At 52.1% G+C, this 26,588-nt stretch overlaps 1 protein-coding gene across 4 annotated transcripts; it reads right to left on the reverse strand.

The window, feature by feature from the left end:
- Nucleotides 1-1,648: 1,648 nt before the first annotated feature.
- On the reverse strand, nt 1,649-26,588 carry TEF (TEF transcription factor, PAR bZIP family member). Of its 4 annotated transcripts, none has more exons than XM_045872450.3 (4): nt 26,331-26,588; nt 11,311-11,628; nt 6,439-6,659; nt 1,649-5,252 (listed from the first exon to the last, which is right to left on the reverse strand). In XM_045872450.3, exons 1-4 carry the CDS (start codon nt 26,431-26,433, stop codon nt 5,037-5,039), a joined length of 858 nt encoding a protein of 285 aa, XP_045728406.1. In that variant the 5' UTR covers nt 26,434-26,588; the 3' UTR covers nt 1,649-5,036. The 4 variants fall into 4 exon arrangements, with proteins under 4 accessions (XP_045728406.1, XP_064446632.1, XP_054362763.2 ...); XM_064590562.1 differs by lacking the exon at nt 26,331-26,588 and adding an exon at nt 15,813-16,598 and having other exon boundaries at nt 11,311-11,648; XM_054506788.2 differs by lacking the exon at nt 26,331-26,588 and adding an exon at nt 16,323-16,552.

A 26,588-nucleotide genomic window follows, 5' to 3' on the forward strand; every position in this document is an offset into this window, starting at 1 on the left:
GTTTGCCCAGGGAACTGAGGCATGTGGACGGAGGTCACAAGCCACCTGGAGGACTCAGCTCTGAGCCCAGCTTGTGTGTGAGCCTTAAGGGCAAGTCATATCCATTCACTCTTTAGGTCTCAGCTTAAATGCCGCCTGCAGACAGGTCTTCCCTGACCCCTCCGCTTGTCTCTCTCCCAGTTCCCCCGTCTTTTCAGTCACATGACTTAGTACAATCCATCATTCTCTATTTTTGTCTGCGGAATGTTTGTCTTTCCTAGCAGATTGGGAGGACAGGAGGCATGGCTGACACAGAATAGACAATAAATATTTGCTGAATGAAGCTTCTCTAAACTTTGGTTTCCCCATCGTACGATGGGGTTAACATCTCCCCTCCAGCCCAGTGAAATTCAAGTCAGATAATATCTCAAAGCACACAGCCCAGGCCGAGGATGCGGAAGGTACTCAAGATCCTGGGAGCTCGAATGAGCGGCAGGCTGGGCTGGAAGACCTCTGTGAGCTGTGGGGAGGTGGGAAGACCCACGGGTGCAGCTGGTTAGAAGAGAATATGTGGCACTGCCCTGACCCCAGGGCCAAGAACAGTCCGCCTGCCTTTACTGTCAGGGAACTTGAACTTGAACTTGAAAATCTGAAACCCACTCTAGGTTTGAATTTCAGCTCTGCTGCTGTTATTTGGGGCATATCACTGCTTGTCTGAGCCCGTTTATTTGTAAAATAGCCTTAAAATTAAAAAAAAAAACCTTTAAGTAGGCTCCACACCCAAAGTGGGGCTTCATCTCACAACCCTGAGATCAAGAATCACATGCTCCACCGACGGAGCCAGCCTGGTACTCTGTAAGATGACCATTTTTAGAAGCCCACTTTGCCAGCCCGTGTGCAAACTCTAAATGAGTGCTTTTCCCCTTTGAAACAAAATTAGGGACGGTTCCTGGTCCCTCAAGCCACAGGGACCCTGAGCACTGAGGACATGTGGCATGGGGAGGCAGGACAGGACAGGCTTGGTTGTCAACAGGGCTGCTGGCCCCACCAGCTCCGCACACCGAGGGAGCAGAGGGAGAAGGAGGAAGACACCGTGCGGGTGGGGGAGGAGGCGGCGGATCTGCAGCCTGTGCTCTGCCAAGGCTGGTGCACCCTATTCTGCCCCCACCTCTGATGAAAGCCCCCGGGGTCCCCGGGCCAGCCCTGAGCAGGGGACCTGGGGGCGCCCTGCAGGTGGCTGCATCCTTGTGCATAAATGTATCTTCTAATTGTGGGGGAGTTTCCTGGCCACAGACAGAAAACTCAGCCAAAGGAGAAAAGGAAAAGCCCGGGATTCCCACCCCCAGGACCCCACTCTTAGTCTTTGTACTTTCTCCTTTTTGCATAGTTGCCGTCCAGGGTCCCCTGTTTGGGAACTCTTTTCCTGAGCAGTTCCCGGTCTTTCTAGCCTTTGTACCGCACTTTTCCGTGTTCCAGCTACTTTGGATCTGACATCTGTCCTTCCTCAATACACTGTGAGGTAAGCAGGCAGAATTACTCCCAGCAGACGGATAAGGAAACTGAGGCACAGAGTAGCCAAAACTACCCAGCTGGTGATGCAGGGGTGCTTGGGACACACACAGAGGAAACGTGGGAAGAGGGGAGGAGGACAAAAAAGACAGTCCCACAATTCTCATCTCAAAATATTTAATTTTGTTTGGAAAAGGACACATTCCCGGCTTCCCTCCCTGCCACATCACTCCAGCCTACCAGCAGCGACACATTCGCACGCACACACGCACATAAGGCCAACAGGCTACGGTCTGCTTCTGCCCTCTCCCGCTGGGCAGAAGGGGTTTCCTCCTTGCCTCCTTCACCCAGCAAGGGTAAAGGGGAGAGGGGCCCGCTGGAATGCCGGCTCCCAGGGGAGGACGCAGAGCCCCACACACTCTATCACATGCACTTAGAAAAATAAAACCAAGTGGTGTTCTGGCATCCCCAACACCGTAAGATAGCAATATCCACCTGGAAGTCATCTTTGCCATTTTCTAGAAAAATTTATTGCACTTAATTAACAGATGTTAAAGGAGCTCTGGGGTGGGGCTTTGCCACAAAAACCAGGGGTTCCTGGCCCTTTGTGTTACGGGGAGCAGAGCTCCCAGGGCCGTGGATGGAGAGCTGCCCAGCACAAAGGGGCCCTCCTCTGCTGGTTCCCAGGCCTGCCACCCCACCTCAGGCTGGAGGACTGTATGAGCTGCCTGCCCAGGGCCCCAGCAGTCCCCCTCAGCAGGGCGATGCTTATCCAGAGTCAAGGGTCACTGCCCAGTGCTCTCCCCAACCTCAGGACCCGGACAGGCAAACCCCTTCCTTTGGCCAAGGGTAAGAGTTACCCAGGTCCTCCACAAGGTGCTAGCCATCATGAAAGCTCTCTCTAAATATATATATTTCTATTTCTAGATATACATTTATTACATGTATATTCTTTCAACATTCTAGCTCATTCATGATTTGTCTGTTCTGAGGTTGCAATGAGGCTGCCACGAAGCTGAAGACAGGGAGCTTAGGAAGGCATGTGCTTCCCAAGCGATCATAAACTGACAGGAAGCCATTTATGCTGGCTTCCCTAGCCTCCAGTGCTCCTTAGATGTCAAAGATCTGAGCCCAGGAGCTGCACTCTTTGGCTGTCGGCCCCAAGGAGGGAGTCAAGGAGACTCCCAATTCCTGACAGATACTGAGCAGGCAGCAGCCCTCTCCTGCTCCAAGCACCCGTTTCTTAGGCCTGGGAAGGAGACACGCTTTACCTGAGCGCTCCTCTTCCCCAAAATGTCAACCTTCCATGGACCCCTCCCCTTCCTGTCCCTGCCAGGCTCCTGGCTCAAAGGAGCTCTTCTGAAAGAGGCCAGCGGCCACACTCTTTCCAAGTAAGCACTTTGGGAAGGAACCAGACACCCACTGCCCAGTGGGGAGGAAAAGGAGGGCACCGAGCAGGCAGAAGGTGAGACAGAGAGGAGAGACATCAGCCATCATTCCACCCGCTGCGGGGGGAACATGGACACCAACCAGAGATTAAATGTCCATCCTTAAAACAAAACAAAACACAACATAAACCGTATACTTTCTCACCAAAGAAAATGAAGAGCGTTTAAGCTGGAGGCTCTTCTCCCAATTACAAAATGAGAACTGCCCTCTTGGTGGGTAGCCAGACCAGACAGAGAGTGTCCGGGCGGGCGAGCTGCCCAGGGCAAGACACTGACATGCCAGATGCAACGGCCCTGTTGTGGTTGTAAGAGAGTGAGAGTGAACACGGTTTTATAGAACCACAAAGTCAAAATCAGGAGGGAGGGGGTCGCCTCCCTTGGCCTCAGGGACCCTTGTCAAATACCCGGAAGGGCAGGTGTGCAGGTCCCTGGAGGGCTGTGGCATTCCCCTGGGGTGTGGTCCATGGCCAGTGCATGGTTTCCCCCGGTCTTAACATCTGCTGTGAAAAGTCTTTCAGGGTCAGGGCCCGGGACTCGGAGCCACCACTTTAAATAAAGCCAGTGGTAAGCACAACAAAGTGCGCCTGTCGCCTCTGACCCCTCTTTACCACAGGCTACCCGCCCTGAGCAAATAAATACACCCATCTCCAGGTGCCCCAGCTGACCACAGTGAGCAGAGGCTTCCACGGCTTTCCTCAACGAATCTTCCAGGTACAGCCAAAGGACGACGGAGTCCGCCGACACAAGAGGAAGGAGCAGCTGGGAGGGACTGGAGCCACAGCTGCGAGGACCTCTGCCCTCCACACGACAGCTTGGCTCATGTGGGCGGCTGGTGTCTCCTGGGGACGCAGACGGAGGGGCCCCTAGCCCGAGTGAATGGCCCAAGAGCTGAGCTGTGACCCCTGCAATCCCTCACCGGGTCCTGCGGGCTGACACTCCGGGCAGCTCGCATGGGGGAGGGATCCTGAAGCAAGAATTAGGAAGCCCTCTTCTGTTTTTAGGGAAAGTGGACTCTAGCCTGGCCCACACTGGAGAGCAGAGCAAGAAAACAGGGGAACTTCTTGGGAAACGTGCCCCAGTTCTCCACCCACAGTGTATGGGGCCGTGGAGGCCGGTTTTCTAAACACCATGCGATGGGGCATCCTGGCTCCAGGAAGTTAAGCTTCCTAGGCGAGTGGGGGGGGGGGGGGTTCCTTTTAAATCCAAGGTCTGAGCATGATCACTGGGTGAAAAGAAAGAGCAGGCTCCAAGGCCCAGTGTGGTGGGACAAAGAAGTTTCAGGGGGCCTCCACAAGTGGCCTGGAGAAGAGGAGATGAAAAGGCCTCCCTCTGCACTGTGGTCAAGACTCGGGAGACCAGCCGCCCTGGGAGTCCCTCCTCCGAAGCAGATGAAACATGGGGAGAGCCCCTCACCAGGGCCTCCTCCCTGGCTTCCAGGCCTCAGAGCCACAGGAGCAAAGGGGTGTGGGAGCGAAGAACAGCTGGGTGCACTTTGGCTGCAGGCCCCAGACCCACACCCCATCCCAGGCTGTGCAGAGACCCTGCTCCTGTGGCCTGGCCCCCTCTGGAGGAGCTGCTTTGTCTTTCTACCTCTGAGGGAGATGGGAACGGATGTGTCTCTTGAAGACTTTCTGGGGAGGGTGAGGTGGGTGACAGACACGCCCCACCTGGAAATGCGCCCCGCTACCTGAGAAGACATCGGGCAACAAGGATCATGACTCGTTCTGTGCAGACAGGCTCGATGGCCCAGGCCAGAGACCAAGGGAGAGTCAGGGAAGCCTGAGCCCCCTGTGAAAGGAGCTCTGTACCCCAGAGGTCCCCTTCCGATTCAACTGGGACACCCAAGGATCGAAACTAAGGCTGATTCACCCGTCTACGTAGATTCTCTCGCACCCCCACTGGTGAGGAGGCCGGCCCCCCAGAGAAGTCGCCACGTGCGCTGGCCATGTGATAATGAAGCTTGAACGTGAACGCTCCTGGAGCAGGTGTGCCACCATTCGACCGTGACGAGTCATAAGTCTCCACGCGTGCGTGGGGTTTCAGGGAGCCCCCAGGCAGAGGTCTGAGGTGCAGGCAGTGCTGCCCGAGCGGGGGCACGGGTTACAAGGGCCCGTACTTGGTCTCATACTTGGACACGATGGTCTTGCACTTGCCCACCTCCTTGCGCAGCTCAGCCACCTCCGTCCGCAGCGCCGTGTTCTCCTTCTCCAGGAAGGCTGCCCGGATGGTGATCTGGTTCTCCTTCAGGCGCCGGGCATCCCGGGACCGTTTGGCCGCTACGTTGTTCTTCTTGCGTCTCGTCCAGTACTTTTCGTCCTGTGGGGAAGTGTCCTCTGTGGGTCTCTCCTCTTCCCCCATGAGGGAACCCAACCTTTCCCCTCCTACCAGCACCCAGCACCCCAGATTCCTCTTAAAACTCATCTGGTGCAACCAGCCAAAAGCTTGGACCCCAGGGAAGGAGCTGCATGTGCCAAGGACACCGAGGGGCCCTAACCTTTCCCCAGGAAGGTGGAATCAGAAACAAAGTCCTTGGTTGGGATGTGCGGTGGAGGGAGGGGGTTTTGCTGATTACCGGCTCTGGGCTACTTCAAGAGAAAGCACTGTCCACCCCTTGCCTCACTTCGGCATTTTGGTCGTGGCTAAGGGCCTGTACCCTGCGTCCAGCTCCCGGAGTTTAAATCTTAGCTCTGCCACTTCCTGGCGGTGGAACCGTGTGAGCCCCTTAGCCTCTCAACTATCTCCTGTCCCTCATCTTCACGATGTGGGATAGTAACAGTGACTCCAGCACAGAGCCGTCTGGGGAATAAATGAGTTACCGTGTACAAGGGGCCTATGACAGTGCCCAGCATATGGTAAGGACCACACAAATGTCTCCCATCTTCACTGTCACGGTTACTGAAGCCTCAGAAACCTCCTGAGAGGTGGGAATAGTTATTCCCGCTCTACGGATGAGGCATCTGAGGCCCGGCGAGCTCTAGGTGGCAAAGTGGAGTTTGAACCCAGGTCTGCCCAATTCTAAAGCTTGGATGAAATAGGTTCCTTTGAGTTTTTCATAAGAAAGGATGGAAAGACTACAAAATCCTCCTCTCCCTCCCACTCTCCGAGTTCCTACAAAAGCATCAGCTTGAAAGCTGCTTGCTCCTCCCTGGGGATGGCAACTTACAACTATCTTTTGTCCTTCAAAGCAAGGGCTTGTTCAACCCCAGTTCCTGTGGCCTAGTGAGCTCTTGCCCGAAGGCTGGGCCAAAGCCAGGGAAGTGGGAACATCACCACGGTGGCGGCCGGTAAGAAAAGACAGAAGCTACAGGGAGTCACACTGGGGCCAAATGTTACCTGACTCCCCTTCTTTCTACCAACTGCTGCAGGATATGGCTCTGTGCTCTGAACTCATGCCTTTCTAAACAGTGTCCACAAGGAGAGAGGGTCCTCCACATAAAATCGAATGGGAGGAAGCACAGCCCCTCAGCTCTTGAACCTTCATTCATAACAGATATCAGGTTACCTTCTGCTCATCGGGGACAAAGACCTTCTTGGCCTTTTTGATCATGGGCTGGGGCTTCAGGTCCTCCTCTGCAAACTTGTGCTTCCGAGGGTTGAAGAGCTCCCCGCCAGGGACACTGGAGAGGACCAGGTCAGCAGGGTCAGGATTGAAGTTCACATCCACCTCCACACAGTTGGGGTCAATGGGACTGGGTGTCTCCCTCTCCTTTTCTAGGGAGGACTCTGAAAGACACAGAGGCAGGTGGTCCTGAAGCAGCCCCCTGGACAGCAAAGACTCACGTCCCACACCCAGACACCTGCTTGAATCTCAAGGTTGCACCAGCCTCTGCCACTTGCAGGGAAGAAAAACCACAACAGCATCAGCCTCCAGGCTGGCATAAGTGATTCAACTCAAGAACACAAATATGGAAAGAATTCTTTCCTGTAGGAACAAAATGCTCAAAAGCAAACAGAGGCTCTCAAGAAAGACAGGATTTTCCGATTGTTTTTTTCCCCCCAGAAATGTTAAGCAAAACATTAAATCATTATACCCCCTTAACTTCCTGCAGTTTCAAGTTCTCAAATAATGAGAAACAGCTGAATTTCTCTGTGAACTATTATGGGCTAGGGACACAGACTGAACAACGAAATGGCTTCCATTTTTGAATCCGTTGAGGCAGATCAGTCAATGTGCTCATTCAGTCTCGGGACAACTCTCAAAGGCAGACAGGTGTTAACTTTATTTTACAGATGAAGAAACTGAGGCTCAGAGACACAACCTGGTTGTCCCAGGGTCACACAAATGGTAAGGGACCGAACTACAATTTGAGTCTGGGTCTGGCTGACTCTGAATCCTTGTTCTTTGCCACCCCTTTCCGGCTTTGTAGTGGACATTGGATTAAAGGCACTTTCAGAATTCAAAGGTTGTGCATTACTAGAGATAAGTTATAAAAAACAAATCAACGTATCTTTGGCCTACTCATTCAATGCTACTGATAGGAGTACACAAAATATTCGGTCAACAGGTATTTGTCAAATATCTACCATATGCCAGAAACTGTCCTTGCAAAGACAAAAGTGCACAAAACAAGTAAAAATCATTGCCTTCGTGGAATGTTATTCTAGCGGGGGAAGGCTGACATTACACAAGATAAATTAAAAATATCTACAAGAGTGTTGGATGCCGTGTGGCTATTTGGGAGGAGAACATTTCAGAGTGAACATCAAGTGCAGCAGGATGTGCACAGGCAGGCAGTGGTCTGCAAGAAACAGAGAGGCAGCCAATGTAGCTGAAGGGGAAGGATGGGAGGAGAGAGTAATAGGACAGGTCGAGAACATAAAATACAGTGCTTTTAATCCCCAGAAAGCAGTGGTTTTCAACAGGGGGTGATTCTGTCCCGCAGGAGACATGTGACCACACAGGGAAGCGGGGGTTCTGCTGGCATTCGTGGGTAGAAACCAGGAATGCTGCTAAACATCCTGTAATGCACAGGACAGTCCCTCCCTCCACCCCAGCAAAAAAATGATCTGGTCCAAATGTCAATAGTGCCAGTGACTTTGACTTTTTCCCTGAGATGGAGAAGCTCCTGGAGGGTTCTGAGCAGAGGGGTGACATAATAGGTTTCACCGGATCGTGCACATAAACTCAGTGGATCCTATTAGGGGGGGTTAATTACTAAAAGGGCTGAACACCAGGAGAGTGAATGACCAGGGACCCATGTGGTAACTGTGGGAGCACCGCAGCTGCCAAACCCTACACCCGTGAGACAAACAGCCAGGGTGCCAAAGCCCGACAACTAGGACTCCCGCACCCTGCTGGGACGGGCAGCCACGGCTGCAAACACTTTCTACATTGTGTGGCGGAACCTACAAAGCCTGAATGTATACGTGTCTGATGACCCAACCCCATAGAAACGCACAGATGTAAGCACCAAAAGACACGCATGTAAATGACCATAGCAGGGCTGTGCATAACCTAAAACTAGAAATGCCTCAAACGCCCATCAACCATAGAATGGATAAACGTGGTATGATCATACAATGGAATCACTCAAGCAATGAGAATGAGAAAACTGCTATAGGTATGACATAAATTTCCTCACAAATTTGAGGAAAGGCAGCTAGACAGAGCATACATACTACTTATGTCTTTCAACAGAAGGAACTGAAAAATTAAAGAGAGGGAATTCTCCTTTCAATTCTACCATGTGTACAATTCTTCAATATAAAACTTTACCTGCATTGTGGTTTTCTTCTGCCACAGGAGTATTCCATAAGTATGTTTTGTAGATATATTTTGTTAGTGTAAAGAGATTCTGATGCCCCCATAATTTATATGTGTATTATAATGCTAGCTACAGGCACCTATAAATGTCAGACTATAAACATAATTATAATAGGCAAAACAAACATAATACATAATATACACACATATACAACATACCATCCCATGCTTCTTTGGTGATGGAAATAAGGATAGTGATTACCTCTGGGTAGTAATGACTGAATTGGGGCCACAAGGCATTTCTGGGATACCAATAGTGTTCTATACCCTGATTTGTGTGGTAGTTACATGGGTGGGTTCACTTTGTGAAGATTCATCGAGCTGTGAAATGGGCACTTCTGTATGCCAAACTTCATTGAGAAGGTTTACTTAGAAACAAAATGGGGTGCCTGTGTGACTCAGTTGGTTGAACTTCTGACTCTTGGTTTTGGCTCAGGTCATGATCTCAGGGTCGTGGAATCAAGCCCCATCTGGGGCTCCATGCTCAGCTCAGAGTCTGCTTGATATTCTCTCTTTCCCTCTCCCTCTGCCCGCCCCCACACTCTCTCTCTAAAATAAATAAATAAATCTTAAAACAACAACAATAAATCAGAGGCAAATGACACCCAGATTGCCTAAGGTATAAAATGAGGACTCATTTCCAGCTCTGTCCCCTTCCCACACACGGACCCAGCCTTCCGGGACACAACCTGATGAGCACAAAAATGAGCTGCCTTCAAACAAGAATTCAGCTGGAATCAGCTGAAGCCTCTAGATCGAATCAGTTTACAGGAGAAAAACAAGGGGCAGAGGAACATGTTAAATGGCACTGTAGGGATATGGTCAGAAAAATCTAGCTTGTGCACAACTCTACAGGACCAACGACTCAGTGTCTTCAACAAATAAATTGCAAAGAAGAAAAAGAGGGGATCCCACAGATTACGAAAGATTTAAGAGACATCACTAAATGAAATCTGTGCATCTTGTTTGGATCCTGATTCAAACAAACTGTAAAACAGTAACATTTTTAAAAAGATTATTTATTTGAGAGTGTGTGCGTGCGTGCACGGGAGTGGGCAGAGAAAGAATCTCAAGCAGACTCCCCAGTGAGTGCAGAGCCCAACATGGGGCTTGATCTCATGACACTGAGATCACGACCCGTGCCAAAATCAAGAGTCAGACACTTAACCGACTGAGCCACCCAGGCGCCCCTCTAAACAGTAACGTTTCTGAGACAACTTTTTGGAAATTTGAATGCTGATGGATATGTTGTCAATTTCTTATGTAAAATTGGTATTTTTGTTATGCTTTTTAAAAGAACCCTTACATTTTACGTACATACTGAAATATGCACAGATGAAATGATATAGTATCTAGGATTTTATTTTACTTAAAGATTTTATTTATTTGAGAGAGAGTGAGAGAGCACAAGGGGGGGTGGGGAGAGGCAGAGGGAGAGGGAGAAGCCAGCTTCCCACTGAGCAGGGAGCCCGACGTGGGGCTCGATCCCAGGAGATCATGACCTGAGCCAAAGGCAGACGCTTAACTGACTGAGCCACCCAGGCGCCCCCAGGATTTGATTTTAAATAATGAGGTGAGAGACTGGAAGAGGTTATGGAATACAAGATTGATTATGAGTTAAGAATTATGAAAGGTGAGTGATGGTTACATGAAGGTTCATATAGTAGTCTCTTACTTTTGTATTTGAAAGTGCTTCCATAATAAAAAGTTAAATAATAAATAAAAATAAAGCATGAGAATTCCTTGGGGGTGGGTCCCCTGGGTTCCATACCAGCTCCTGGGATCCTTCCTGGGAGCCATCAGCCTGTGTGCCTGTAACTGAGCCTGCAAAAAACCTTGTAGGGTTCCCTGAGACAGAGGCCATGCCTCCTCTGAAGGGTTCGTGTCCAAGCGGCATGAAAACCAACCCATCCACCCCAAGAGGTAAAACAGAAAAAGGACAAGAGGCTAAAGGAGGAGTCCCGGAGATGATGCTTGTCCTGGAAGCAGGAACGCCTTCCCCGTGCCAGTGCCTAAGCAGTACGTGGCTGGGGGGTCAGGCATCTGGCTTTAAGTGCTGCCTCCGCTACCTACCAGCTGTGTGACCTTGGGCAAGTTACTTCTAGTTTCCTCACCCTGTAAGAAAGGTATCAGAGTATCAATCTCATAAGGTTCTCGTGAGGATTATGTGTTAATGCCTGGCATGGAGTAAGTGCTAAATAAATGTTAGCTGGTATTGTTGTTATTATTATTAGTAGTAGTAGTAGTATTACTACTGCCTGAGCTGCCCAATAAGCTGTGGCAAAGTGCATGCAGACGGAAAGAGCAGTGCTGAGGAAAAGCAGCACGGGATTTCTATTCTGTAAAGTCTCAGACTGGAAGGGCTCACTCCACTGTCCCAGCCATCTGCAGCACGCCAACCCACAGAAAGGCCCCGGCTGCACTGATGTGGCTGCTATTTTCGTCGCCAGTCTCTGGGGACTGTGCGCAAGGATGGGGTGCAGAGGATTTCTCCACACTGCAGGCCCACCGGGACCTCCTCTGAGAGAAGGGCCTCACTGGGTGTATGGGCTCAGCAGCCCTCAGTGGGAACGGGGCTTCTCTGGATGGGCCGGGTGGCCAGGCACCCACCTGTGCTGGACGCGGTTTCAGAGGGCTGAAAGACGGCAGTGGAGGAGGATGGTGGGGATGCCGTGGAAGAGCTGGCCGACTCCTTCCCTTCCAGCTCGGCCACAGGCAGCAGCAGGTTCTGGGCCAGGTGGGTGGGGCTGGCGGGGATGCCATTCTCCAGCAGGAACTCATCCAGATCCATGTACTCCAGGTGGAAAGACTCGCCGTCGTAAGGGATGGTCTTGTCCCAGATGGGGGGCATGAGGGAGGCTGAGACGGCCATGGTGCTGGCTGCCGCAGCCTCGTCTTCCTCCAGCTTTTCCTTCCCTTTTTCTTTATCTGCAGACACAAAATCTGTGCTGAGACACCACACAAGAGGGTAATTCAATCTCAGGAGGTGAGCTGTGCACCTCTCGGGGCTGATCCTCTCCATCTGAGCCCTGATCCAGCCCATCAATTTCAAGAGCCCACTCTGCTCTCCAGTTATAACCTGTTGTTTGACCCAGGCCCACTGGTCTCCTTTGGAGCTGGCAGTGTGGCCTCACCCATGCCTGGGCTTCCCAGAATGTCCTTCGCAAGTTCTGGGGCCTGATGGGGTCCCAGGATTAATTCAGAATAGGCTGTGGGAGTGGCATCTGCAGGAGAGAGGCTTCAGGGAGGAAATGGAGTTTCTGATTATCTTAGTAATATTTTAGGAAAGGATATTTTAAGATTCTTCAGACCAAGAACTTTTGTGTTCTCCTGTCCTGTTCCCTCCAGCCACACTTCTCCACGGGAACCCAGCCTAGGGCTTGAATCCCAGCTTTGCCACCCACTTGCTATGATGTGTGATTTTAGCCATGTTACTTAACCTCTCCCAGCCTCAGTGTACTCTACCATAAATAAGGATAAAGTAGCCTCTTTGGTGGAGATTAAAGATAACACATTTTTTTAAGATTTTTTATTTTTAAGTCATCTCTACACCCAATGTGGGGCTCGAACTGGCAACCCAGAGATCAAGATTCACATGCTCCATTGACTCAGCCAGCCAGGTGCCCCTAGAGATAACATTTGAAAGTGTCTTGTAGGGTTCCTGAACACAGCAGGCATCCGCTATTGCTGTGAGCTCACTGAGGGCAGGGACTATGTCTGATTCATTTCTACATCTCAAGGACCACTACAGGAGCAAGCTGAGGGGAAATGTGCATACTGAATGAAAAATGCTGGGTTTGCAAACTGGCTCCCTTTAGGTTTATTGGATAGAGAGGGCTTGGAGCTGTCTTTTCAGGACCTTTTTCAGAGCAACCATTTCAGGAGACCTCTATCCCTGATTAAGCAGAGAAGACTGAAGGCAGGTTTTCTGGGAAGGACAGGGGGTGGAGCTGAAGAAGAAAAGACTGTTCCAAAAAAAAAAAAGCTCGTTCCCATTCAAAGCAAAACTAATCAATTAGTGCGAACGGGTTCCCACCTAATTGTCTCAGCCCAAAAGCTATGCACGTAGGTATCCAAGAAAGGGCAAATTAAGAAAAAAGGATGAAAGAAATGTGACAAGGTTAGAAGGAAATCAAAGTGACAGGGAGGCTAATCAGGGAAGTGGGAGATAAAATCATGACAAGTTCATAATGGGCTTTCAAACTGAGGGAGACAACTTTGAACTCTGGATTCTGAAGTAAAAAAAAGAAATCAAATATGATTATGTTGGAAATAAACCAGTCATGCATGGACTCCTAGACCACAGCCAGCCAAAAATCAGCCTGTTGGTCCAATAAAAATGGACACACCCAGTGTGTTAAAAAGGTGCAACTTTTGACAAACAGAATTTGGTCATAGCTTCTAACCTGAATTGTTGCAACTACCTACTGTACCAAGCTTTGTTTTTTTTGTTTTTAAAGATTTTATTTATTTATTTGACAGAGAGACAGCGAGAGAGGGAACACAAGCAGAGGGAGTGGGAAAGGGAGAAGCAGGATCCCCGCTGAGCAGGGAGCCCAATGAGGGGCTCGATCCCAGGACCCCGGGGATCATGACCTGAGCTGAAGGCAGACGCTTAATGACTGAGCCACCCAGGCACCCCTGTACCAAGCTTTGGTTTAAAACCAAATGGGAAGTAAGAAAGCCAAGCTCTGGTGGGCTGGGTGGGCCAGATGGCCTCCCTGTTCTCCTCCTCTGAGATCCTGACTCTACATTCTGTTCAGAAACGACTGTGACCCATGTTGGGTGGGATCATGGGGCTCAAAGGAGGCAGGAAAAGGGAAGGGACAGAAAAACAGCCATACTGAAGGACAAGGAACAATAAGTTCCAGGTTTTACCTGATGTAAGCAATGAAAATATGTATTTTTCAAGTTTTTATTCTTTTAATTTATTTTAAAAATTTATTTATTTATTATTTATTAAGATTTATTTTAGAGACAAAAAGAGAGCACCAGCAGGAGGGGCAGAGAGAGGGAGAAAGAATCTCAAGCAGATGCCACGCTCAGCGGGAGCCCGATGCCAGGCTCGATCTCAGGACCCTGAGATCATGACCTCAGCTGAAACCAAGAGTCACACGCTTAACCGACTGCACCACCCAGGCACCCCTAAATTTATTTATTTATTTATTTATTTTCAAGATTTTATTTATTTATTTGAGAGAGAGAATGAAATAGAGACAGAGAGAGCATGAGATGGGGGAGCGTCAGAGGGAGAAGCAGACTTCCTGCTGAGCAGGGAGCCCGATGCGGGACTCGATCCCGGGACTCCAGGATCATGACCTGAGCTGAAGGCAGTCGCTTAACCAACTGAGCCACTCAGGCGCCCCCCCTAAATTTATTTTTAAATAAGCTCTATGCCCAACGTGGGGCTTGAACTCAAGATCCCAAGATCAAGAGTTGCATATTCTATTGACGGAGCCAATCAGGCACCCCAAGAATATTTTTAATCAGTGTTTTCATAATTTTTAAATAAATTATAATCAGAGTTTTAATTATAAGAGATGATAAAGGACTAGGCCCATCGCACAGGTCACAGGGATGGACATCACTGGTTGCCAATGATACAGTAAAAAGCACCAGACCAGGCTGAGAGCTGTAAGGCTTAGCTAGGTGACCTTGAGAAAGCATCCTCACCTTCTGAGCCTCAGCTTTCCTCATCTGGGAAGTGGGGATAATATCTTACAGGACTGCTATGGAAGACTAAATAAGATTATGTCAAAGTGCTTTGTAAGCACTGTGCAAATGTAAGGTAGAATTATTGTTATCGATGGTTGATACTTGGTAATCTTGAAAAAGAACTTGAGAGATGTGTACACCTGTTCCAGCATCTTGTCTCATCCGCACATCTGGAATAAAGCACTGCCTTCAAAACAAAGAAAAGGGTCTGGGCACATGAGGTTCCAAAGCAGGAGGGGAGAGCCTGGCCTTACCTGATGTGCTGAAGCTATTTATAACACAACAGTGACAGCCACAGAGATGGGAACCTCAGAACACACCCAGGAAAGGAAGAAAAATAGCATTTTTTAAAAAGAAAATTAATTCTTCAAGACAGGTAATTCACAGAAGGCTTACTCCTTCCCAAATCCTTGAACTAGCACTGATGGTTCTTAGAAATTCAAAGATCTCAGACTGCAAGCATACCTTAGTGCACCTAAAACCTCACAATAGGTGGCATTCCTCCTGTGCCCTGAACCTCATGTTCTCAGGCCAAAAAACAGGGCCAAACCTGCTTTCCACACAGTCTCCACGGACCTTTGTGGCCTAGGAAACAAGGCGCAGCCCAGCCCTGCTACAGTGGCCCCAAAGTCTAGGGTCAGCCCCAAACAACGGGGTGAAGGTGCCACAGTGGCCTCATTCTGACCCTCATCCCTCTACCTGCCTCGCCCCAACCTCCCCCTGGGAAGGCACCTCGAATCCCTTCTCCTGACACCCCTCCCCCACCTCAGCAGCAGAAAATCTCCTGTGTGTACCGAGTAGCTGGGGATACGCACACGCAGGGATGAAGAGAGGTCCTCCTCCCAGAAGTGGGGAAGTCCATATACAAAGACAATCCGCCACCATATATCAGGGCTACTCAAACTTTGGTGCACTTTGGAATCACAGAGGTGGGGGTGCTCCTTCAAATGCGGATTCCTGTCCCAGCAGCAGCAGATTCGGTGGGCGAAGGGTGGGGCCCAGGAACCAGCATTTTAAACTAGCATCCCAAAGGATTCTGATGCAGGCATCCCCAGAGAAGGCACCCTGGAGCGTCCTTTAATTGGCAGCTGCGACCCCCATCGGCCTCCTCAGGAACCCCTACACGTCGCGGGCGCCGTGAGGCTGCCCGAATGAACCCCCTCACCACGACCCCCACCCCACCCTCTCCCTCCTGCCCCTTCCCCGCAACCCCCATATGACCTAGACTCTCTCCAGTCACCCCAACCTTCTCTTCCCAACCCCTTGCCTCGCCCTCCAGGCCCCTCCGCAGGACAACTACACCATGACCTCGGACCTCCCCGGCCCCGCCCTCGCACGGCCCCGCCCCTGCAGAAACCCCGCCCCCAGGCGCGCTCAGGACCCCCCCCCCCCCTCACCGAGGCGCGCCTCCCGCGGGGGGTTCTCCATCAGCTTCTTCAGGACCAGTGGGAAGGAGCCCGGCAGGCCCCTCTCCCCAGCTGCGCGCCCCGGGCCCGGGCCCGGCCCCGCCTGCGGCTCCACAGGCGGCTTCTTCCCGCCGCCCGCGTCCGACATCGTGCCCCGCGCTCTGCTCGCGCGCCTCGCCTCCCCCGCCCGCCCCCCGAGATGGGCCGGAGCCGTGCGACCCGCAGCAGCTGCCGACACGGGCAGCTACTGCGCAGGCGCCCAGCAGCACCCCCCCACCTCCCTCCATCCCTACCCCGCCTGCGGACAGGCTCTGGCATATTAATTATTCATGAGGCCAGGCCAGCTTCCCCGGATCGCGGCTTTGGATTGGTCTGCCCTGTAAGTTGGGCCGGCGCAGCCTTCCGGGCCGTGATTGGTTAGGACGCCAGGGTTAGCGCGGCACGTGTGGGGCCAGGTGAGGAGCAACGCCGGAGGCCCCGCCCCGTCCGCCTTTGTGTCACCTGATTGGCGCCTGCTGGAGTCGGTGTCATGAGCCCTCTTCGGCCGCAGCCCCTTACCCTCAACCTGCGGTCTCACCTTTGCCTCCCTCTTCATAACCCCCGCCCTCCTCCCAGACCACCGCAAGCGTTCCCTCTTCCCTTTCATCTCAATCTCTCCACCTCCCGGACGCGCCACCGAAGGGAAGCTGGGCAGGGCGTGGTGAGGCCGGCCGGGGGAGCCTATCAAATCGCCCGCTCGGGCCCCGCGGCCGTTCCCCCCGCGGGTCACGTGGAGCCGCAGCCGAGTCTGGTAGCGGGGGGAGGGGGAAGAGGAGGAAGGCGCGGTGCAGCCAATGGAGGGCGGGGGCGGGGCCCGGGGCGGTGCACGAGGCGTAGCACGTGCGAGGCTGCGGCGGGGAGGGCAGGGGTGGGCCTTTTTGTTCCGGGGACTCTGCCCGGGGTCGTGGGACAGGAACGCAAAACCCAGCGCGCACCCGCGACGCAGAGGTTGGCTGAGGGCAGGGCCGCAGACGGCGACCTGCCCTACCCGTTGGGTTGGCCCGAGCTAGGTTGGCCGCTCCTGCCGGGGGGGGGGGCGGTTTGGCGGGACGGGGGTGTCAGGTTCCCCACTGTTCCCGGTTTCTGGCGCGGGTGTGGCAGCCAGATAAACACAAGCGTGGAGGGCGCATTCTTGAGGCCCGCGGGTGGAGAGAAAGGGCCGGCCCTGCGCCAGGGCCCGGGTACATGCTTCCGTCCTCCCACTTACTAGCTTACGACCTTGGGAAAGTCCAGTGGCTTCACTTGCGCCTGCTTCCTCATCCATAAAATGAAGGGGTTGGGCTAATCTGTAAACTCCTAAACGGCTCTGCAATTCTGTTCCTCTCTAGGACTTTCCCTTCCTTTTCCTAAGGAAAAACGAAACAAAACAAGATTCCTTTACACAGAGTACCGATTACACACTTTGTGGGCGAACGTCCTCTTAAAACACAAATACTCCCTGGGAATGCCTCAGGAAACCTGTGAAAGTGTAAAATGTGAGAGGGTACACAAATGTGGGGACGGTAGAGGAAGCTAATCCCAAACGGGGCCCAGAACTTTGTACCTCATTAGAGCACAAATCACACTCTGCTTTGCACCCAAACAGTACTAGACTCTCCCTGTCTAAACTTCCTGGGTGGGGGCGGGGGCTTTGGCCTGTTTATCTGGTTTCTCACCCACGAGCCTGGGCCTTCCAGTAGTCAGACTGGGAATGGTAGAGTGCAGTCCTTGGTGCATGGGGTAGGTGCGTGACCGCCAACACCCGCCTAGCTGAAAGCTGTCCCGCAGATGCAATCAGAATTTTGCTGGGAGTTGAGGAAAAAGAAGTCGGGCCCCTAAGCAGGCCTGGAAAGCAAGAGGTTTGAAGGGATTCTGGGAGATGGCTGGGACAGGCTGATGGCATCTGACTCCAAATTCAAGTACCTACTGCTGCACCCATTACACTTGGGTTACGTTCTGGCTCATACCTCCAGCCAATTGCTTCACATCTCCAGGCCTCCTTTCCTGGTGTGTCAAATGGAGGTAGGACAGAGTCTACCTTTGAGGTTTCCATAAGCCAATGCACTGCACAATTGTAAACCGGCAACAAATGGTAGTTTTCGTAATTTTTACTAAAACTCATGGGTACAGATCAACAAATGGTAGTTTTCATAATTTTACTAAAACTCAGGGGTACAGATCTGCATACAACTCGTGGTGTATGCCGATTCTCTGTTTGGTAGAAATACTAAATTGTGCACAGAAAATCTGTTGCATTGTGAACTTATTGGTGGGAATTATGTATATGGCTAAACAAAGATATCTTTAGGGGGTGCCTGGCTGGCTCAGTTGGTGGAGCATGGGACTCTTGATCTTAGGGTTGTGAGTTTGAGCACCACATTGGATGTACTTAAAAATAAAATCTTAAAAAAAACCCAAAAAGATATCTTTAGGAGAAACGGACCTAGAGGTTTTCAGAAACAAATTTCGGAGTAGTCCAAGGAAACTGGCAGGAAGCTTTTTCAAAAATGGCTGGTTTGGCCATGGAGAGACTTGCTGCATTAGAATTAAATGTCTATTTTCATGGCTAATGTGACATTATTGAAGGGGAAAACAATTTTCAAGGTATTAGAGGAGGATTTGCAATAATTTAACAGTGGAAAGTTAAAACATTTGTTTATAACAAGGGTGGGTGTAGTAGGAAGGAGTAAAGATTCAGACTTCTTTGTAAGCTAGTTATCCAAAAGGCATAATGCCAACTCCATTTACCACCCAGCCCGGAGCAACTAAACTAACAGGCAAGGGACACTTGTGAGGAGCAAGACAAGCAGGTTGGGACTTTAAAACTCAGCTTTGGGCGCCTGGGTGGCTCAGTTGGTTAAGCAACTGCCTTCAGCTCGGGTCGTGATCCTGGAGTCCCAGGATCGAGTCCCACATCGGGCTTCCTGCTCAGCGGGGAGTCTGCTTCTCCCTCTGACCCTCTTCCCTCTCGTGCTCTCTATGTCTCATTCTCTCTCTCTCAAATAAATAAATAAAATCTTAAAAAAAAAACAAACAAACAACTCAGCTTTGAGGGGCGCCTGGATGGCTCAGTCGGTTAAGTGTCTGCCTTCGACTCAGGCCATGATCCAGGGGTCCTGGGATTGAGCCCTGCATCAGGTTCCTTGCTCAAGAGGGGAGTCTGTTTCTCCTTCTCCCTCTGTCCCTCCACCTGCTTGTGTTCTGTCTCTCTCAAATAAATAAATCTTTAAAAAAATAAAACTCAAAATAAATAAATAAATAAATAAATAAATAATAAAACTCAGTTTTGATTCTAATCTCTTTTCGTGTCCTGACACTCCCCAGAAAGGGTTTTTTTTTTTTTTTTTTTTCTTTTCTCCTGGATAACCACAGGGTAAATGGTGTGTCACAAACACTGCAGGAACATTACAAACATGTCCTCTCTCGTGCTTGCTTGTAAGCTAGGAGGTTAGCTACGTTGTGGACTGGCAGCATTCAACAGCACCACCCTGGAGGCGGGGTGAGAGCCATTACATTCTGGGCTTCCTTCTCTAGCTGACCAGAGAAGAACCGTGGCAGCCTCTGTCTACCCCGTCTCCTATCAGTAAAGTGGGAATAACAGCGTGGCCTCACCCCTTCCCATAGTGGAGGAAAAGATGTTGTGAGAATTAGCTGATTTCCATAGTGTATGTGAGCCCTACGAAGAAAAGAACTCCACAAAAAGAACATGTCATTACATGGTTAAGACTTTAAAGGTATGAAGTGGTACCACAGTGTTCTTAGTGGTAGGGTTTCAACGCAGTGACTTTTTGAGGGAAACATGGTTGTGGGGGGCAGGCATGGGTGGGGTCTCCTCCCCTCAGCTGCTGACTAGCCACCTGGCCTTGGGCAAATGACTTCTCCTAAGCCTCCTGTTTGTCACTCAGAAACCGAGGTGGATATGCTTACCTCACAGAGCGGTTAGGAGGATAATATGTGAGAAGCAATCTCAAGTGACCACCTGAACAGTGTATGTCATGGACTGGGTGGGCCACTACCCTTCCCCTTCATTCAGGTTTTGTTGGGTCAGGAGTAGAATTATTTTGGGAGGCTGGGTTCTAGAGTCAAAGCTACAGCAGAGAACACGGATGTGAAATATTCCATTTTCCAGAGCTAGACTGGCTCTGAATTCTCTTTAGTGCTTCAGAAACCTGCTAACCAACCCAAATTAAAAACATAATTGAGGGGTGCCTGGGTGGTTCAGTCGGTTAAGCGTCAGTCAGACTTGGTCTCAGCTCAGGTCTTGATCTCAAGGTCATGAGTTCAAGCCCCTCATTGAGCTCCACACTGGGCTTGGAGCCTTTTTTAAAAAAAAACTTACTAAAAAAACCCCAACTTAATTGAGCATATGCAGAACAAGTGCCTTTCATTAAGCCACAATGCTGATTCAGAGTATTATTATTTAAATTTGCATTTCAGAGGAGCTGTAACTCCAGCACGGGAGCCTTTGGCCAGATACCCCCACAAAGATCCATTTGGCCACATAGTCAGCATCCAGTAGGACAGCACCTCTTCCAATCTTCTGACTTTACTCAGCATAGTGTGTGTGTAAGAACAGGACAATGAGAAGGCTTCCATTGAGCTCTCACAAAGCCCAGTTATCTATGGGCTTTGCCAGTACCCAATGCAGGAGAGCACAAAACTTGGTTCAGGGTAGTAACTCCGTAAATATTTGTTGGCTCGCTTTGTTGGCAGGGCTGGTAGGAAGGTTGACAAAATCTTTCAGAGCCAAGTCCTATACATTTGGAACATTATTAACATTAAATAACAGTCATTGTGTTGATTCATGGTGGAACCTGGAATAACAAACGTGAGCCATCCTTAATGGCAAGTCCCCCAGCACAAGCCTGGCCCACAACTCGCATACCTGTGGCTGCATGGTTCTGGGCTGTGGCTTGTACCTTGGTATCAGTGTGTTCTAGAGGAGAAGTGGTGGGTGGAGGCTCTTCACTAACTCTTGCCCATCTCTTCAATATGAGTTTCCTGTTTGGCTTGCCTCTTGTCCACTCCCAGGGTTCAGATTACAGACGGAGAGCTGCCCCGGGAGTGCCATTTCCAGAGAAGCCATCACCTGCAGCCTCTGCCACGTCTCAACAGCCACTGACAACCACGGTTTCTCCAGTAAAATCTGCATTGATGGTGCAGTGGTAGGGTGTGGGCTCTGGAGTAGACCATCAGGGTTTAATTCCCGCTTTGACTACTTCCCTAACTGTGTGACCTTGGGCAAGTTACTTAACCTCTCTGTGCCTGAATGTCAAAAGTAAACAATTCAGGCACGCTGCTGAGAACAGCACTTGGCACCTAGCAAGTGCTCAGTTGAAGTTAACTCAGCCTAATTGCATAGTGGGGTGGGGGGCAGGGATAGGACAGCTTCACTCTTCTTTAGGATCTTCAAGGCCCTGCAGGTTCTCCCCTCTGCGGGTCTCTCCAACCGCACCTCTTCCTTCTCTCCCTCCCTTGCTCACCTTCGGCAGCCACAGTGGCTTTTATTCCTCAAATACGTGTCTTTCCTGACCCAAGAAAGGGCCTTTGCAGGTGCTGTTCCCTCAGCCTGAAAGTTCTCTGTGTTGCTCACTCTCCCTCACTTTCTGGGCCTCTGCTCCCATGTCACCCCCTCGGAGAGGCTGGCCCTGACCCTCCTCACTGCTGTCAGTCTCTCCCCACTGGAATACAGACACGGGCGAGGGGGCAGTGTTTGGGTCATTCACCCCCTGGGGCTGGAAGTGTAGCAAACACTCACTAGGCGATTGGATGACTGAAAAGGTCCTGGGGAAGGGAGGAGCCTGGCCACGGGCAGAGCGGGGTTGGAAGCCTTGATAAGTATGTGGCCTTCCCTTTCCTGAGCATCTGTCTCCTCATCGTGGAAAGGATAATCATACCTCCCTTGCAAAGCCGCTTCACAAATGGTAACCAAAAAGCTCACACTCAGGAAAGGTGGCTCTTAGGATTCATTCCCGTGGCAGCCTAGCCGTGGGTCAGGCTCACAGAGATGCAAAACCATCAGCAAGGGCCACCCCTGGACACGACTGTCAGTTTCTGGCACGCGATAGGCATGACTTGATCACATTGCTCGGATCGGTGATGGTGGGGAACAAATAGGAAAGAAGGCTCTGAGGCGCTAGCGGGGGAGCCAAGAAGAGAGGCTGGTCCACACACTGGCCCCGAGGGGAGCTGATCCCTCTGAGTGCATTTCCTCACCATTTAGAAGTGGTAGGATTAAAGGAGCTAACGTGCCCAGTAACGGTGAAGTCCCCCCTCCCCCTCCTTTTCCCTGAAAGCAAACTTCACAATTTCTCCATTTCTCTCTGGTTCCGCCAGGCTGGGAGTGGAGGCAACCACATGGACTTTTCCCGAGGCCAAGCTCAGGACAGCCCAGGCCGCACTGAGTCTAGCTCTTGGCCCGCTTACCTGAGTCCTCCGAGGGGAGGACGGCCAGGCCCTTCCTGTGCTCCCCTGCCTCTGCCCTAGCAAGTCCCACTGGGATGCGGCCTATCATTCAGCCCCTCCTCTGGTCAGCACTGCGGGCATGGGTAGCCACCGACAATGGCACCGTGCCCCCGGAACCTCAGCCCGGGTTTCCAAGGAGACAGTCCCGGGTGCGTGCGCGCACGCGCACGCTCCCACAAACTTGCAACATCCAGTCCTTTCAAGGAGAATATCCGCGGGAAGGAGGGTAGAAAGGGGAATGGAGGGTCAGATTGCAAATGTGATGTTGGTGGAAGGAGCATAATGCCAGGCCCAGCGGCTCTTTGTCCCTCACAGAGAAAACAGTGTAGTACTTCACAGTTTGCAGAGGCTTTCCCAGAGGATAAGTCAGCCAATCCTGGCTTTGTACCTTGTACAGATTGGGGGTAGGGGTCTGTCAAGGATACCCTGGCTGGGGGCGCCTGGGTGGCTCAGTTGGTTAAGCAACTGCCTTCGGCTCAGGTCATGATCCTGGAGTCCCGGGATCGAGTCCCGCATCGGGCTCCCTGCTCGGCGGGGAGTCTGCTTCTCCCTCTGACCCTCCCCCTCTCATGCTCTCTGTCTCCCATTCTCTCTCTCAGATAAATAAATAAAATCTTTAAAAAAAAAAAGGATACCCTGGCTGGGTGGCCCACAAGTGATTCTAGCCAGAAGCTCCCTGAGGTGGGGACCCTGCCTGCCCAGCTCCAAGTGAGGGCCTTGTCCCACTTCTGGGTGTGGGTTCATGCCCATGGCTCCCTGCAAAGGAAAGGAGGCCTGAGCGACCAAAGCTGGCAGAAAAGTGGGGGGGGGGGGGGCAGCCGCTGAGCACAGCTGAGGCCCCATGGGTTGAGGGAAAGATAAGATGTAAAGATGTAACGGTGTGGTTGAGAGAAGCAGGGTCCTTCCAGAAGCTGGAGAGGAAAGTGAAAAATAGAATGTGCCACCTGGAACAGAATCACCTCAGAAGAGGATCCCCCAGAAAGAGCAGGGGTGGAAACAAGAATCATCCTGAGGGATCAGGAACCAGAGACGGAGGGGAAACTGAGTCAGGACTTGGAGTACAGACCCCCTTTTTTGCTGGACATGGATTTGTCTGTCCTCAGGAAAATCAGTCAAACTGTTGACCAGAGTGAGGGGCCACCAGGTGGCCATTGTGACCTGAAGCCAAGGGAGGCTCCAGCCTGGTCAGCTCTGCTAGAGAAATTCTGCTTGACTAGGGACAGGAAAGAAGTGGAGGTCTGTGCAGGCTGCTAGGGGACCCGGCGGCAGCAAGAGGGAGAGGGGTCCTGAGGCTGGATCTCCGGGGGCATCTCTGAACTAGAACATGGAGTGAGAGGCTGCAGGGAGAGCAGGGTCTTGTGAGAGTGCACCTGGGATTTCTCACACTCTGCAGGGGTTGCTTCTAAAATTCCCTCACACTGGACCCAAGATATGCTCTGCACGTGACCCAAATGTGTGAAGAAAGTGGGGAGTTTGTAAATAAGCCTCAGTCCCCTGTGCAGAAACCACCCCTTCCACACCAAAGCAAAGGGTGAGCAATCCTGAGGGCAGGCCTGCTTTCTGGGGCAACTAGCTGTTTCTCTCATCTTCCTCCCATTGAGGTCAGATGGCAGGGTCGGGGGACCCAGGGGGAGAGACCTTATAAAGTACTTGCTACATGACTGCTGGAAATTCTAGTTCTGTGTAGTATATGTATTCTTTTTACCAAGGGATATTGGTTTTCAGGTAGGTACATTTATTTTTATAAAAGATATGGAGAGGGGCACCTTGCTGGCTCAGTCTGTGGAGCATGTAATTCTTGACCTCAGGGTTATGAGTTGGAGCCCCACGTTGTGTGTAGAGATTACTTAAAAATAAAATCTTAGGGCGCCTGGGTGGCTCAGTCGGTTAAGCGACTGCCTTCGGCTCAGGTCATGGTCCTGGAGTCCCGGGATCGAGTCCCGCATCGGGCTCCCTGCTCGGCGGGGAGGCTGCTTCTCCCTCTGAACCTCTTCCTTCTCGTGCTCTCTGTCTCTCATTCTCTCTCTCTCGCAAATAAATAAAATCTTTAAAAAAAAATTAAAAAAAATAATAATAATAAAATAAAATCTTAAAAAAAAATGCTGTGGAAAGTCTGGGAGCTTTGGACAGTGGTGATGGCGGGTTTGGGGTGAGGTCTTTGTGGGGTGCACTAACCCCTTTAGGTCTTCCACCTTCATCCCCTCATCTTATCTACCCATTGGCATCTGTCATTCCCATGGGACCTCATGCTTCTGACCCTCAGTGAGATGCCACATGGGGAAGTGATAAGAGGTGGCATGAGGCTCTGCTTCATGACCCTTGGACCAACCCAGCCATACCAGACAAACTGATCTTCAGTCAGAACTCGTCAGCTCTTGGGAAAGCTCTGCCTGAGAACCTGGGCAAGTCCCTGCAGTGCTGGACCCCGATTTTGCCCACCCACAGTAAGCACTGGGGACTTTCCGGCAGTCACAGGGCTCAGGGATCAGCTGGGAGCCAGTGGGCCGCAGCTGCTGCCACGTTTCAAAAGCTTTGTTATCCTGGTCCAAGGAGCAGTGCCCCGAATCGCCCCGAGAACACTTTTCTGCCCAGCTGAGAGCTGTCCTTGCAGAGCTGCTGTCCACCCAGCTGCTCCCTGTGCATGCGCTGGGCCATCCCGAGGCACCCTACCTTCCTTGGGTGTCTGGACCCAAAAGGGAACCCTCTGCCTCTAGCTTTTGGAAGGACTTCTAGCATCACCCACCCACACGGCCCTTCAGAGACGGCAAGAAAGTCAGCTGCGGTTCATCTGCCGGGCTAAGTTGAGGGTTTCCTGAGAAGATGGGCTTCTCTTGGTTAGCAGCTGGGGTCCTGAGGCCACAAGGGCATAGGAACTCCTTCTCGGATGCCCGCCTCTTGGGGGGTGGCCCCGTCTGGCCCAGCGTTCAAACCACAGGGTGTGGTCTGAGGGGCCTGGGCCCAGAGCTCTGTGACAGAGCCCGCAGGGACCCTGCCCTGAGCTCGGGGAGCCACCTTCCCCCCTTGGGCAGTACCTCCTCACTCCCCACGGGGTGAGAAAGAGGGCAGGGCCTGTGGTGTCTGTCCTCAGGTTCTGGAGTTTGGGAATGGCTAAGAGTCCTTTGGAAGGAAGTCCTGGGGGGACAACTGGGCTCTGGTGATGAGACAGATCAGGTGCCAGCACAGCAGGATGAGGGCGAGCCCGAGAAAGGTCCCCTGAGGGGACACGTGGGGCTCCTAAGTCAGACTCCGGCAGCCTCGGACGGCTGGGCTCCTTTAAAGGCACATGTGGGTTTTGAGCCCCTGACATCTTAGAACAGAAGAGATTTGGAGAAATGTGGATCGGGAGGGAGCACTCTGAGCAGGCTGGCCCCCACATCTAGCCATGGCTTGCTACTCAGGCAGAGCTCAGGAGACACCTGGTGCTGGCTGCTCGCTCTGCCCCCCGTCCACGCCCTCCTCTGCAGGCTCCCTGGCCCCGTGTTTGCCTGTGTCTCCTAGGAACTGGGGCCGCGAGCCTGTGGTCCTGTTACATAACAGCTTCCATCCCATCCAGGGGTTCAGCCCTCCAGCGAGCGGGAGCTGAAGCAGGCGAAGGGAGGAAGGAGGGAAGGCTCTCCTCCAGGCACAGGAGACCGTCGCTGCCAGTCCGCAGCCACCCCAACACGCAGAGGGAGGGAACTTAATAAACAGCGTTCGGTGCATTCTCTCAGCAGGGCGCTCTGGTCCTGCCCTCGGCCCACGTGAGCACCGCACCTGTCAGTGGCCACACGCTGGCCGCAGCTTCCCAAAGCCAGCAGGCCTGGGAGGCGGCCCCTGAGTTGCAGTGGCGCTCCCCACTGTGTCCCTCTCTGCACCCAGCCCTCCTCCTGCCCAGGAAGGGGCCAGGGGCAGACCCCGACCGGGGACCCTCCCCAGCTCGGAGATGCCCGTCCTGCCACTGTGCCTGTGACCGCATCCCGCCCCCCCCCGCCCCCCCCACCCCCGGCACATGGGCAGCCAGCCAACGCAGGCCACCCCCGTTCCTACCTGTCTTCTTCTCTGGCCAAGGCAGAGAGTGCTCCAGCAGGGACTTGAGGACCTCAGGCATGTCCATGGCAGGGGCCACTCCAATCCGGTCGCAGCTCGACATGGCCCGGCAGGAGGTGCTTGCTCGGGGAGTTCAGAAGCTGCTCGAGATGCAGGAGCTGGCCCGGGAGCCGCAGGCTCTGGAGGCGGGCGGGGCGGGAGCCCGAGGCAGCCAATGGGCAGTAGGGGCCCCGGCCCACCCGTCCACCCCCGGCTCGG

Source organism: Mirounga angustirostris, unplaced genomic scaffold, assembly GCF_029215605.1.
Source record: "Mirounga angustirostris isolate CCGP_5_RB_7025 unplaced genomic scaffold, mMirAng1.0.hap1 SCAF_5, whole genome shotgun sequence".
NCBI classification, from domain to species: Eukaryota; Metazoa; Chordata; class Mammalia; order Carnivora; family Phocidae; genus Mirounga; species Mirounga angustirostris.